The 15,026-nt window shown below is 34.7% G+C and overlaps 1 protein-coding gene across 3 annotated transcripts; it reads right to left on the reverse strand.

The window, feature by feature from the left end:
- Nucleotides 1-2,236: 2,236 nt before the first annotated feature.
- sf3a3 (splicing factor 3a, subunit 3) lies at nucleotides 2,237-14,628 on the reverse strand. Of its 3 annotated transcripts, none has more exons than XM_088651365.1 (17): nucleotides 14,405-14,605; nucleotides 13,666-13,713; nucleotides 13,276-13,328; nucleotides 13,089-13,194; nucleotides 12,937-13,009; nucleotides 12,644-12,735; nucleotides 12,469-12,551; nucleotides 11,997-12,135; nucleotides 11,116-11,184; nucleotides 10,916-10,983; nucleotides 10,683-10,790; nucleotides 10,440-10,509; nucleotides 10,063-10,227; nucleotides 9,749-9,859; nucleotides 4,071-4,161; nucleotides 3,054-3,113; nucleotides 2,237-2,912 (listed from the first exon to the last, which is right to left on the reverse strand). In XM_088651365.1, the coding sequence occupies exons 1-17, from the start codon at nucleotides 14,498-14,500 to the stop codon at nucleotides 2,839-2,841; spliced, it is 1,506 nt and encodes a 501-aa protein (XP_088507491.1). In that variant the 5' UTR covers nucleotides 14,501-14,605; the 3' UTR covers nucleotides 2,237-2,838.
- Between the last annotated feature and the right edge of the window lie 398 nt (nucleotides 14,629-15,026).

Consider the following 15,026-nt stretch of genomic DNA (forward strand, 5'->3'; position numbering starts at 1 on the left):
ACCAAATAAGAGTAAAAATTTGCCATTAAAATCATGGCTATTTTTACAGTGAGTATTAATTACAGACATGGTATCAACAGAAAAATATGAGAGCCTACCATTTTCCTCAATGTAGACAAACCTTTACTCCAATCCTACTGTAGGTTAAAACAAAAACAAAACAAAAAAACACCTAACTAAAGGCTGATGTTCTTGCTGAACCTGGTAATGTGACATTATTGTGACATCTGTACTGGAAGAAAACACAAAGCTGTCAAGTCTTGTGTGGGATCTTATTGTCAAACTCATTTCGAGCAGGATCAGAAGTTTTGCTCAGGAAAGCGACACACAGTGACTGATGCCACACCAAATGATAACAACAAGAGAGGAATTGAGAGGTTTACTCCCATACTGAATAACAGTGTTTGCCTACTCTGAGCAGTGGATAAGCATACAAACCATGAAACTGTATCAACTGCAGCAGAAGCTATGGTGAAACATGAATGCAACACTGAAAGGAGGCAGTCTGAGGTAAAACAGAAGGTCTGACTCTGAGATCAGGAAAATGTTACAGCAAGTCAAAATTCAATCAAGCGAGACAAAAATATCCAACAGGAGTAACTGTGGATGCAAAAGAAAGCTGTCTGAAAGGGATGTCAGGGTGCCAATCAAAATAAAAATAGAGCTTCCCAACTCACTGCAGAATTAATTATGCACATCAACTCCTGTTTCCACCAAAACTCAGGTTATCAGGGTTATACACAGCCAGGCTGCTATGGCCAAACCTTTGGTCACCAGTGAAAATACCAAACATTGGTTTCAGTGGAGCTAGCAGCGAAAACTTGGGCTGTGGAAAATGTGTGATGTTCTCTGATGAGTCCACCTTCACTGTGGTTTAGGCTGCAATAGCATGGCATTCCCTAGACCCTTGTGCTAGATGGGCACATCATTGCCAAAAACAACCGAATGATTCAGAAGGTCCATGTGCACCCTATGGTTCAAGTATTGTATCCTGAAGGCGATGCCATGTCTCTGGATGATAATGCAGCAATACACACAGCAAGACAGGTGACAGAGTATTTTGATGAACATGAAAGTAAAGCTGAACATCTATGGCCTGCAAAGCCACCAGATCTAAATATTATTGAGCCACTTTGGGGTGTTTTCAGAGGAGTGAGGTGGGAAATGCTTTCCTCCACCACCATTACATAGTGATTGGCAAACTAAATAATTGGTAATTTTGAAAAGCAAAGCTTTTACTGCAGTATTAAGTTTACTAAAATGCTTAAAGTAGGCTACTGAGAGAGTGATATTACAAATCAAAATTACTTACTAAATTCACTACACAAGTATCTATGAGATATTCCTCAACTAAAATGTCTTACATCAACGTTTAAATATCAAAAGGGCACCTATAATGCAAAATCATCTCTTGGAAGCCGTTTAGACAGAACTGTGTGAAGTGTGTCCACTGTCACATTGAAGTGACGTAAACACAAGTCTCTGCCAGCGATTTTGAGGCCTACGCAACATGACGTAGGAGTGCACTATGCAATTCTTAATTGATATAATCATCACAGCTGCAAGATGTCAGTAAATGTGCATTTCTGTGTGACTCAATGTTTAAGAAAAACTTGAATAAACTTCACCACAAACACATCAAAAAAAACTTATTTGGTATTTTTGACTAAAAAGCTGTATTTTAACTCAGTCTGTTATAGACTGCTGTTCCTCTTTAACGCAGTAAAAGCGTACACGCATATTGAAATATGAAATAGTGGGCGGAGAGAACCAATTCAATTGTATTTGAAGTCACAGGCTGCAAAAAACAGCTACTATCCTCAGACACCAAAATTGGCCTCTACTGCATTCTATAACAAATAATGCTGAAACTTTACAGGCAAGTTCTGGTGGCAACAAAGGCTTATCTTGCATCTCGTAAAAGCGGTAAAATAGATGCCCTTTAACTGATTTTTTTATGATAACATTCTGAAGTTATCACCAACCCAATTTGTGCAGCATCATGTCATCATTATGAAGCGTAGGTTCATGCGAGTAGGAAAAATAAAATATGGCTGCAACAAAACTTAGGGGAAAATTTAAGAGGCATGAATACATGTACAAGTACAGTGACTTGTTTACTGAATTAAGTGAAGTCCAACGACTTCAATAATTGACACAATTGTACAGCAGGTTTAAGAAAACATCTTGACTGTTTTAAATAAAAAAATTTAAAATATTTTCCATGAACACACTCTCCATTTACTAAAATTTATTGAATAACGAAAGTATCTGTCTAATGTATGAGATCCCAAAAGAAAATGTGACATAACAATAATAACGTACAATCAGATTAAAAAGATAAATCACATTTCACACAAACTAGAGAAACAAATCTTTGAATGTAAGAGTGATGCAGAAATGACATCACAACCCAAATTATTAATTCAATAGGTTCTTACAAGATCACCAGTCAATAAAAAGGCCTGTGGTACACAATTCAACAATAATTTAACATTCTGTTCTACAATGCAAACTACTCAAACCCATGACCAAACTTTCAAGTTACTTTTTAGAAACAAATTCCTTTGTAAAAGATACAAAACGGCGTTAAGATTCACCTTTTGATATGAGTGTGTCTAATTCACAACGCAAAGCAAAACGCTAAAGTATCATCACATTATGCTTACCACAGATATTACTTGATAAACTCAATTCTAGAAACCTGTAGGAACACACAGCGAATTACTCTTCCAGGTTTTATTGCTATTTCTGCACCGCTCTATTCACTATGACTGAAAGAAACATGTGCTTTAGTATTTACATTGCGCAAATTTCATGTGTATGTTGTTAAGGACTCTACAGCAGTCCCTGTCGTTTCAAATCCTCATAAGTCTTCTTGTTGACAACATTTCCACTGGAGTCTTCATACTCTTCCTGCAAGGGCAAGAAATAATAAACAGAAATATCAAGATATTGGATATTTAAGATCAAGATCAAGTCATCGATAAAAACACAATATAAGCTTCAGCCAGAGATAAGCTTTTGCAAGACAAAAGGTGTTTTAGAATCACCCACCTCTGTGTCAGGCTGCCATCGCTCCAATGCTTTCTGTGACTTCAGTTTTGACCACACTATTGCAGAGAAACAAACAATTAAATATAAATAACCATCCAGATGGGTCTCTAATGTTACATGTAGAAATACTGACCAATCATGAAATGATGACAATGCATTATTAACTGACATTGTTTTTTATTCACATTTTGTTTCGACTTCTTATTGGGTTCAGTGATTTGTCTTTGAAATTACAATGTGTATATGTACTATTGCGAAAGAGTTTTAAAATTACTTTACAAGCAAGTTAAATAAAAATAACACAGCTCACTGCACCCATATTCAATGATCCATCCTCATTTCCACTTTATACTTCATCTTTTTATGCATTTGAAATTCTATTTAATTAATTCTACTAATTTAGGTTTATGAGGTCCTTACATCTTAGCAATAACAAATAAACGTTTTTCTGCTTGATTTCTACCAGAATATTTTTTCATTCTTTTAAAGAAGAAGAAAAAAATCTAACTTAGATGTGACAGTTATCTGGTTTTAGAAAATCTAGAGCATATAGTCTGCTCTCTTAGGAGTAACAAATGACAATTTATCATCTACTGATTCATCAACTACCCAATATAATAATAATATATCACAGATTCAGCCTGTGATAAAGCAAATAAACATTTTGCTCACATAACATTCTTTTTCTAGTTTTTAGGGGAAAAAAAATAAATACATTTTGTAAAAATGTAATATCAGTATAGAACTGGCCAATTTGTTAAAAGAAAAAATCTGAATCAGCCATGGAAAAACACGATTAGGGCTTTGCTAGATTTTTCTACGATATTTAAACTATTGTAAACATTGAAAATTGCCTACTGAAAACATACTGTTAGACATAAATTCTTTAAGAGAATAGTTAAGTCATATGATTTAAACAGAGCAATAATTTCTTTTGAATAAATGAATAACATTAATACATAAAGCACATTCCTACACACAAACACAATTATTTTATGATCTAGTATACTCACGGGATACTGCATCCTCAATTTGGGTGACATTGGCAAAGTGGGCTGTATTAGGAATGCCCAAACAGCGCATACCATGAGCATGACGCCATTCCTGAAACAGGGAAAAATAGACAAACTGACACATAGACCTTCTGTATTCTCTTATTTTTGGTTTCCTGTCACGCATTTTTATAAAACATTTAGAAAATGAGAGTAAAAGCACAGATTCTCCACATATTCTAAAACTTGAAAATACTTGTCTATGATATCATACCTTTGCACAACATAGGCCTGTCACAATAATCAATATATTGACGTATCGCACAACATGTTAAACAATCTAACTAAGAATCTGAGAATTCTTGTAGCAAACTTATGCGTGTTGTTTCAAGAAAACAATTCTGCATTTGTGTGGTTTTATTTTCACTTGTTTATATTCATTTATTCTTCATTTAATTATTTTAATTAATCATATGATTATTCGTCATATATAATTATCATTGTTATTTTATTGTTTATTAGTTAATGATTATTACTGTAATTTGAAAGAATGTGGATGTGTAATATTTTGAAAAATGTTGGAATCTTGTAACCACTGACATTCACAGTGCACGAAAAAACAAAGTCAATGTTTACAGGTTTTCAGCATTTTTTTACTATCTCTTCTTTTGTGCTTAATTGAAAAATAAAATACTCTGGAACAAGGCAAGGGTGAGTAAATGGCGGCTGTAAAATAACATTACAGCCTCCTTTCATTTTCAGTAAAAATACCCTCTCTTTTGCTGAATATCTGAGTTTTAATAATCAATAATGGCCATTATAAAAGTATAGTGTACAATAACTTTATACATAATAGGAAATAAAGGCAAGCAATCAGTCAATATACAGAATGTATGTAGTTACATAAACTTAGTGCTGTCAATTGATTAAAAAAATTAACTAATTAATTGCGCTTAAAAAAATAAATAAACAAAATTAAAAAGTATTAAAAAAAAGTATTAGTAAAATTAAAAGTATTAAATACTAACAATTGTACTAATTGCAGGGCTGGACTGGAACAAAATAATCGGCCCTGGCGTTTTGGGCTAGAGCAGCCCACTACATCAATCAAAATGCTCCCCATCACCCCACGCCCTTGAATATGTTTACCAACTCCCACTCTATAAAAGCACAAAAGCCATATATAGGAAATAACGAGAGTTGACAAATTAAAAACTTTTTTTTATAATTATAATAAAATTATAATCCACACTGGAAATGTGTGTACCTGTGTGTTTTGAGGGAGCCTAATAAATAATGAACATGACAAAAGCTGCCTGCTGTCGCACACAGTTGATGTTAATTAATAAAATAAAGATAAACAATAAAAGCAATGTATCAGAAACCCTAAAAATATTTTTAACTTAACAATGAAACATCAAACATAGCTAAAAGATTTTACACTGTCAATCAAATGTATTTAAACAATTAGAAAATGCAACAAATATTTGTTTGGGCAGAACTACAAAAGTTAATGTAAAAAAAGCTGCCTTAGTTGCACACTAATTTGGTCATGTATAAATCATTATAACCATATTGTATAAATATTATTTCACTACAAGCCTACATCATGCTGATGATCAAAAACACAATGTCATGATATATCATGCAATTGTCTTCTGACCGAGTGCATCTTACAGATAGGTAACTAGATAGAATAGATAGGAATATATTGATATGTGCCCCGCTGCAGAGTGCAGAATGCAGATACGAAAAGGCAAATGCTGGCCGCTTTTGCTCTCTCGCGCGTAAGAAACAGACGTGACTCTCGACTTTTTTTTGATAAATACACACCTACTTTACACAGAGCCCAACATGGAAGTTTGTGATTGGCTCAGCCCAATGTCAATAAAGAAAAGAACCAATGGGCTGCAGATTGTCACATGGCCGCTCTGTCCAGAAAAGAAACATCTTACTTTCAGAGCGTGACAGCACACAGGAGTGTGACAGCTCGTCAATCACTTAGGGAAGAAAAACATGACAGTCTGCTAAGTGTTTTATGGGCCGATCAGATCATAAGATGATTATCAGCCCGGCCCAAAAAGTACGTCAACCCAGCGGGAAACTGCCCGGTCTGCAGTCAATAATTAACGCGTTAATTTTTTTAACGGGGTAATTATTTCAAATTAATTGCATGCATTAACGCGTTAATTTTGACAGCACTACATAAATTATTACCTTATCTTTGCGCTCAGCCAAAACACATTACCCGAGAACAAGTAATAGATTCAAAAAATATGTTGGGAAATATGTTGTTAGATACAGACAACAAGATGAGTTAATATCACGTTCAACAAATATAGTGAGATTGGATCCAGCGGTAGATCCTTGAAGAATAGTCCGACGAGCACAGCTCTCATCTGGGTAGATATGCTGCAGTGCAGCACATGTCAGAGTGTGTGTGTGTGTGGTCACTTGATGTGCGTTTTCAGTGGCTTGGTGTAGACAGAGTTGTTCAGAAACGCTGGGTGAAATGCTGGTGTGGACGTGGATCGTTTTTATTCTAAAACACCATTTTAAAACTAAAATGCACTAGTGCAGTGGTTCTCAAACTTTTTTCATCAAGTACCACCCTTGAAAAATGTCTCTCCAAGTACCACCAAAATGAGCAGTATTAAAATACAGTATCTTAGTAGGCCCAGTAAAGCAGCTACACCTTTGCACAGATTACCTCAGAAATATAGGCTACATGTCATATATGGCATATAATATACATCATTTTAGATCAATTTTTAAATGTGTGTAGCATGTAGATGACATATGTCATTCCTCCGCGTACCACTATAAGGAAGCCTGCGTACCACTAGTGGTACACAAACCAGTTTGAGAACCATTGCACTAGTGTAAACGGGGCCTAAACACGTTAACCTAGACCTATAATGATGTGCTGATTTTGGCTTTGCAGTGGCAAGTGTGTATCATTTTCCTTAAGTGTGTGTGCTCAAAATAATGACCAGTTAGCGGTTTATATTTGACCTGCAGGGCTGATATTGGAAAAAATTCCTGAGCCTGAACTTTTTTTCCTTGCCCCTGAGGTGAGTAGGGGTGGGGGTACTATGTATGCAACGCACTTTTAACACATAACTTGTGGGCCCCTGGGCCCAAATATATTAACAGCCTATGTGTAACCCTGATCATCATTATTGTCAAGTGGCTCTTTTTAGACACATGCCAGTAATGTCAGTGACACATGCCAGTGTCAGTGATCTTGTGACATGTGCCAGTAGGTGTCAGTATAAGCACGTTATAAGCACATTAATCTTATAAGTCTCTTTGCTTTAATATTTAAAAATCATTAGGCAAATGACACCTGTTATCTTACATGCATATATGTTATGAGTTTTCAACATGCATTTTATTAAAACTTTTTAAAGGATATTATTTAAAATACCTTAAAATGAAAATAAGTTAAATAATAAAATAAATGAATTAATTAAAAACATAGAGAAGTCCATATTGTAGGGAACAAAGGAACTGCCAGGATGCAATAATATACAGTACAACAGATAAGTGTAACCCCTCCCATACATAAGCATGCCACAATAAATTTGACTGACATGTACTGTCAAATGACTATATTACGTACGGAAGTATGACTACGAATACATAAAATAAATGCGTTTAAATTAAAACATTGTGGAGTAGCTCAGCAAATAAACTAACTTGCGACGCGATAAATTAGGTTAAAAGTCGCGTAATGATTAAATATGGTTTTGCTCGTGTTAATTAATGTCATAAGCTTCGCCGGGTGTCGATGTCACTGCAGTGACATGCAGCGCGACACTCTGAGTGACACAGGTCACTACACATGCCACTAGCGAGTGACACATGACAGTGGAAAACCGGACTGTGCCAGTGTCATCTGTACGTCAGAAGTCGTGTCACTCCATGTTAAAACTGCTACTGTGAATCCGCGTTCAAGCGCACACAATAAGCTAAAACTCGCCCCAAGCACCGGCAAAAACAAATAACAATGAATGTGTCGAGGAAAGAGTAAGGACATATCTTAATTATTTATTTATTATTTTATTTTTTATTATTTTATTTTATTATTTATTATTTTAATTTATTATTTACTTATTCTGAGTCAGTGTCGCAAAGATCCTGACTGGCAATCTCCTCTTGGACTCGCCTTTAGAGAGAAATTCATCTTTACGGATTACATGAAGGAGTTTTTTGTTTTCGATTTGTTTTATTTCGTTAAGTAATAATTTAAAGCTTTCTATAAATATATTTATTATGTCTGTGAGGCATATTGCTTCATTTTGTTACGCGCTCCTGTTCAAAAACCAGACGACAGAAAGCGCATGATTTTGGTTTTCTTTATTTTATAAAAACGCTGTAATGTTTTTTGATGTATTACTCGTACTTTGTGAGCAAAATGACGGATAACTTTAAATTGCTCCCACTGAAAAAATGCAAGTGATTGCTCTGGCGCCTCGATGTCCTGCAAGCTTTTTATAAGCAAACTATGCGCCTAATAGCACACATTCTTTAACGTTTAAGCTACCATTGTTTTATACTTGAACTGTTTTATATCTTTTATTTTAGGCAAGTCGTGATGATCTGAGAAGGCAAACTGATCAAACAGACAATGATGGTCTTCCGCTGGGCGATGTTCGTTAAAAAAACTTATTTTTAACGAATAAAAAATGCTCCAAACGTTTTTCTAAATAAGCGTTTTTCTAAATAATAAAAAACGAAACTAAATATAAACACTTTGCCATTAGGATACATACAAAACTGAACTATTTCATAGCTGAAACACTAGGTTGTTTAAGGAGAAGGGGGAAATATATTTTTGTCCCGTCTATTGCTTCACCGTTATTTCGAGAATTATCCCAGCGTAAATATACAGATATCATTCAAAACATATCAGCGTATATGTGCCGAAAACGAAAGTTTCATACAAATTCTGAATGGATTATAGCCTGGAAAGTGCAAAGCACGCTCCTCTTATTATCACTAAAAAGCGTCACTAATCTTAGTTCATAGAGATCTCACAAAGATCCGTTATAATTTATAAAGCTCTCTAAATTACACAATTAATCTTTTATTTACATGGCGTCTACACTCAAAAGATGATTCACGAGCACACAAAATGGCACTTAATAAAAACCAATCCGCTGCTTTCAGCAGTGAGTGAATTCTGTGAATCTAGAGAAATGACAGATCAATATCCGTGAACCTGATTTTTTTTCCCCCCGCAGCCACAGTACGCCGGAAATCCGGCGTGGTGCCGGAACGCTATCACCCCTGGACCTGCGTGTCTAAACTAACATTCTTTTGACAATATGAATACGTGTTGTGAGTGTAACTGTACCACTGAATAATAATTGATGTGAATTTATGTTGTACAGTATCTAAAATGAGACAGAGGTGCCAGTGTAGCAACAGGTAAAATGAGCACTGCAGTATGATACCATAATATATCTTCAAAAGCAGACAATTTCATCATCCACGATCAAAAATAGTCATATCACACACCCCTTATACAAAGCATTTTAGGTAGCATTGACTAATTATTTTTATTAGTTTATCCCTGCATTAATAAAGTTAATAAAGTGAGTAAAATCACCATTGTTACTAAAAAGTAGAGCCAAATGAAACACCAGAATAAACACATCCACCATTGTAGAGCTTTTTTCTTGAAAACTTACCGCAAAGTGTCTCTGAAAGGCTTTAGGTCCTCTGTATGTATAATTCCCACAGATCTCACAGTTGTAATTAATGTTCAGACCATGCAACTTGTAGAGCCAGTATGGAATCGGCTAAAGACAACAAACAAGGCAAGGTTATATGTAATATCTGTGATACAGAAGGATTTTTTTTACATGTAATAACAAACATTATAAACATTTATCAAGGACTAATCTTAATGAATACTACAGTCCCTTATGTGTTAGATTGCATACGTTTAGGCCACTATAGATCATCTGCACTTGAAATTATGCTGTAATAAAATCATTTGTACCTTTCCATCCCATCCAAGTGGTAAGTTTTTGGGGTTGTATATGATCTCATTATCTTCATCTTCACTCTCGCTCTCACTGGGCTGCTCTTCATCCTCTTCATCACGTTCCTCACCTGTACGTGCCTGCTTTCTCTGTACGTTCTCATGGCTCAGCTGCCTTTGCTCCTACAAGGCACAAAACAAAACAGCTTTAAGAATTTGCACAACAGAGGTATCATCTATAGTCTGTAGCAGATGTCACTGCACCAAAATCAGGAATTACCACAGAAGAACATTAAAAACACTGAAATAAAACAAACAAAAACAAGTAATTATTTCTAATATAACAAAGTTTCTCCACAAAATCTACTAAAAGCAAAAGCAGACAGACTTCTCACCCCCAAGATCTCCACATATTCATAAATCTGAGCTTCAAGAAAAGCTGACTCCTTGTTGCGTTCTGAGTCTCTGCAGACACAAAACAAAATATTGAAGTTACATTTAACAAGCAAAAAATACTTCCAGAGCTGCAAACGCAACGAAAAAAACAAATATATATTTTGTAAATTGGCGACTCTTTTCTACACTATTAAATCAGATCACAGAGTATTATTCATTTTCACAAACACGGACACACTTACTTCTTCGGTCCCTTGGCTTTTGGGTTTTTGGCAAACAGAGAGGGATCTAGAGACTCCAGAGATTTGCCTTTGGTGCTGAACAGACGCTGAGCCCTCTCTTCTAGTGTACTACAACGAAAAAACACTAATCTCATAACTAGCATCAGACATAACATACAGACTCGGGAAACAGGAAATTTTTTTGTAATTTATTAAAATGTAAAACTAAACAGAGACAGTATATTTCTGCTCACCCTCCACATTTCAGGCCTAAAGCCATGAGAGCAGACTTCAACCTATCCAGACCCAGAGACGCCAGCTCCTATAAAAATAAAACACATTACTAATCATGCAACATTCCATTAACAGAGACATTAACAAACAATAATAAATAGTGAACAATAGTAAATAAAACTAAGTCACAATATTAATAGACAACAACAGAGAAACTGACCTCCCAGGAAGAGAATGCAGAAAGATCCAAATGAGCTCCAGCATGAGTCAGTGCGCTACTTGTCTCTTTCTGCAATAAACACATTCAGAAAACAACATTTAGATGCACAAAAAAATTAAGGTAATACAGCAGAACAAATCAGTTTAACATCTTATTAGATTGTACATAATTGATCAACCCTAGCGTTAACATGTAGTAGTATGGTATGATGCCTCATGTGACAGTATATTCTGCTATACAGCGGCGGGAAAAAAAAAAAAAACATTTTCTTAACTTAAATTAGTGTTATACAAGAGTCAGGTGCAGTGCTTCAGCGTTTCTTCACCATTTTCAGCAAATGTCCATCAGTCTAGTCTATTAAATTTGACAGCTTGTATATAAAAGAGTATATACATTTTATGCCATTCACAAGACTTATTTAACACAATTTGTCATTTTGACCGTGTACAAAATTGCCATTTTTAACATATACTAATATAAACTTGATGTTTGAGGGTGGGATTTGGTATTCCGATTTTTTTTTATGTCTGCTAGTTCATTTTTAGATGGATACAGTAGAACACAATGTTGTTGTGAAATTCATCTGATTTAACATCTCAACAATTATTAGATGATTTGTCTTTGCAGGCTAGTTTTTACAACATGTCTAGAGCAAAAAAAAAAAAAAAAAAAACTAATCAAAACATGCTTTACAGATCTGTAATTGGGGAATGATATTCCTCTCTTTTGGTGGTTAATCACAAGTACAAATGAAACATGGTGCTCCAACGTTGATCTATCAGTACATCAAATCTATCTGCCTTCTTTTTTAGTCACGGATGTTCCGAAAAACCTGATTACATTATGAATGCAGATGTAACCATATAGGAATACAAACCCACCGGCCAGCCAGGAAACATTCCAGTCTCCCACTTCTTCTCAAACTCTGCCAAAATCTTTCCATACAGCTCATTCTGATCCAGCAAAGGCTTGACGCGATCTGTGTATTCCTGCAGGTACTCCAACAACATCTCCAGGTACCTGCCAAAACAAAAGAGCCATGAGATCAAAGCTTAGCTATATGCCAACTTAAAACAGCAACAAGCACAGGTCTGATCCACAATTTTGTCATTAGTTGAATAGGATTATTAATATTTTATTTTCAAATTATAGGCATAGTTATAAGCAGAAGAACAAATACACATTTTTTTTCACATGTTGTTTTTCTGGGAAGTCTAACAAGATGTACATTTTTGGTAGTGATTTAGATCCTTTCTGATTAATTATAAACACTAAGTCATATTGCAATTTCAAAATTATTTTAAAGCTTAATTTAGACTTGTGTGATTTAAAAAAAAAAATACTTTCACCAACTTCTTATATTCAGCATTCTTCCTGTCTTTAGAAATGTCAAAGAGCTGATCGAATGTTGACAGATAGGTAACATACTCCAGTTTCTAGAAAAGAGCAAGACACAGAAGCACAAAAGGTTTACTTTCATTTGGTTTACTTCTTTGGAGCTAATCAATTCAAAGATGTCAGGCTGTACCTCTACTCCTTTTAGATTAATATATTTTAGGTAGCAGTCATGGAGATCCAGGTATCGCCCATAACCCTCTTCATCAGTGAACTCCACCAAGTCTATAATCACATAAAGAACACTCGAGTGTCATTCAATCCATGAATGAAAACAATAACAATTTTAGATTCAACACCAACAGACAAAAGAGTTTTTGTTAAATGCTTTAACTGTATAAACAGAAAGGATTCTGACATGCCCTCAATATTTGAACTGTTGATCATAAATGTGTTCCTCAGAGTGGACTCTTTATTCTCACTTACTTTGTGCCTCCTCGCTAGGGTTGTCTTTGGCTTTCATGAGCTCCTCAAACTCCACTGACATGGGCACACAGATCTGAAATTGACACAACAAAGACTGAGTATTTCGAACGACAAAACAGAAATGACAGTAAAAGAAAGATCCCTTTGTCTACCTCATTAGGATGCTTTCTGTGAAATTCCTTGATTAGCTTGAGTCGATTGTAGAATTCTGCAAACTCGTTTGGTCCTGATATTGCATTCAGCTCATCCTTCCTCATACTGATCAGACACAATCAATCAATCAATAAATAATGCTGATATATTTTAATAAAGACTCAAATATCATCAAGACTGCCTTACCCATCTTTGTCTTCATACAAGTCTCTGAGGTTTGCACTCACTTCCATGTATCTCTGTATGAATTAACACAAATGTGACAAAGTTTTCTTTACAAAACATTTCAATTGCATTTTAGAGAACTGTTTTTAGTTAATCTGTAGTTTGTTTATTTGTTTTGTCTTGTCAGCAACTAAGACTATGTTGATAGCAACATTTCAAAAGTTGCACTAATAAAAACAAATGTAATAACTGAATGTTAATAACTGATTGGTTACACTACAACAAGGACATCTCAAAATAGTGCAAGCGTTTATAATTGTCAAAAAAAACTTTTTGCTAAATAAACAAGTAGTGCTTTATAGGAAACCAAAGACATTAATGAACAAATGAAACGGAACAAAGGAAACTTACATCCAGCATGGCTCTCACTCTGTGATCTGAGTTGATCTGGTCTCTCAGCTGTTGAAAAAGTAAACGTTAAATAGACAAATAGCAGTGATTACAACCAAACTTTGAATGAGCAGAGTGTACAAAGAAAATATACAGCAGTTATAATTCCAATGCGAATAAAACATATTTCAAGGCAAGCTATGTTAAAAAAGTGAATGTTCCTTATTTTGTATAACTGTTACGTTAAATAATTACAGCAATAAAACCTAGTTATTAATGGAAATACTGTATTTCACTGTGAAACTCGTGCCGTGAAAAAGAACATTAACGTTAGTTCACGCAAATGACTTGATGTAAACTTAACGACGTCACGCTTAAAAGTAAACTGTCAAAATTAATAAAAATAAAAGATATCAAATAAAATTAGTCAATCGTCAGATATACAAATCATCCAAATAATTTGAACAATAAAGCTTTAAAATAATACAACCTTTATAGTAAGAAACAAACTAGGAAATCTGGTTTAATACACATCTGTAACGCTAACGTTACCAATCTACATTAACGTTAGTAAAAAAGAGGACTATAGCGGACTATGAAACCAACAATGCAACGTAAATAAATTCGTCGATTATAAAAATATTTTCCCATCTTAACTATTACTTTTTAACAAAGTTCGTATTGAGTTAAATATACTAGGTTTGTATGTGCATTATGGGTAATGCTGTTATAGCGTTAGCATCGTTTTAACTCAAGTTACCGTTGTTTTTTTCGTCAGCATCTCCTTTGTTTTAGCGTCCATGAGCCTCTCTTTCTCCTCATGGTATCGACGTTGTTGCTCTAAAATCGTTTCCATTGTGTTTTATTACCTTAAGATACGTTGATTATTCAAACAATGTTTAGTTTAACCTGCATACGCGCGTGTAACGCACAGGAAACCGGTTCAGCGTTTATTTAACTCGGATAGAAACAAGAACGCGCGATTAAAAGTTCCGACATTACATTTCTGTCTCTTCTGGTCTCATATAGTGGTAGAATAAATACTACAATTTCAAGATGCTAATGTCCGCTTTGTTAACGAATATATGAAACATTGCTAATATCTATTACGTTTTATAACAATATAAATCGATATGATTTTTTCCTGATTTTCTGACGTCCAGTCGAATATGCATTCAACAAACCATAATTTGTAGTTTGTTTGAATTAATAAATATCTTCACATTTTTTACATTTTATCAGATTTGGTGTAGCCTACATTAGTGTGTAAATTTGGTGGAATACTTTTTGTAAGCCTATATTTGCCAGAACATACGTTGGGGAATTTGTGGAGACAAAAAAATGAGCCTTTTAATTGCTCTAACTTTTATGGACTTCCTTAA

Source organism: Danio rerio, chromosome 19, assembly GCF_052040795.2.
Source record: "Danio rerio strain M-AB ecotype USA chromosome 19, GRCz13ab, whole genome shotgun sequence".
NCBI classification, from domain to species: domain Eukaryota; kingdom Metazoa; phylum Chordata; class Actinopteri; order Cypriniformes; family Danionidae; genus Danio; species Danio rerio.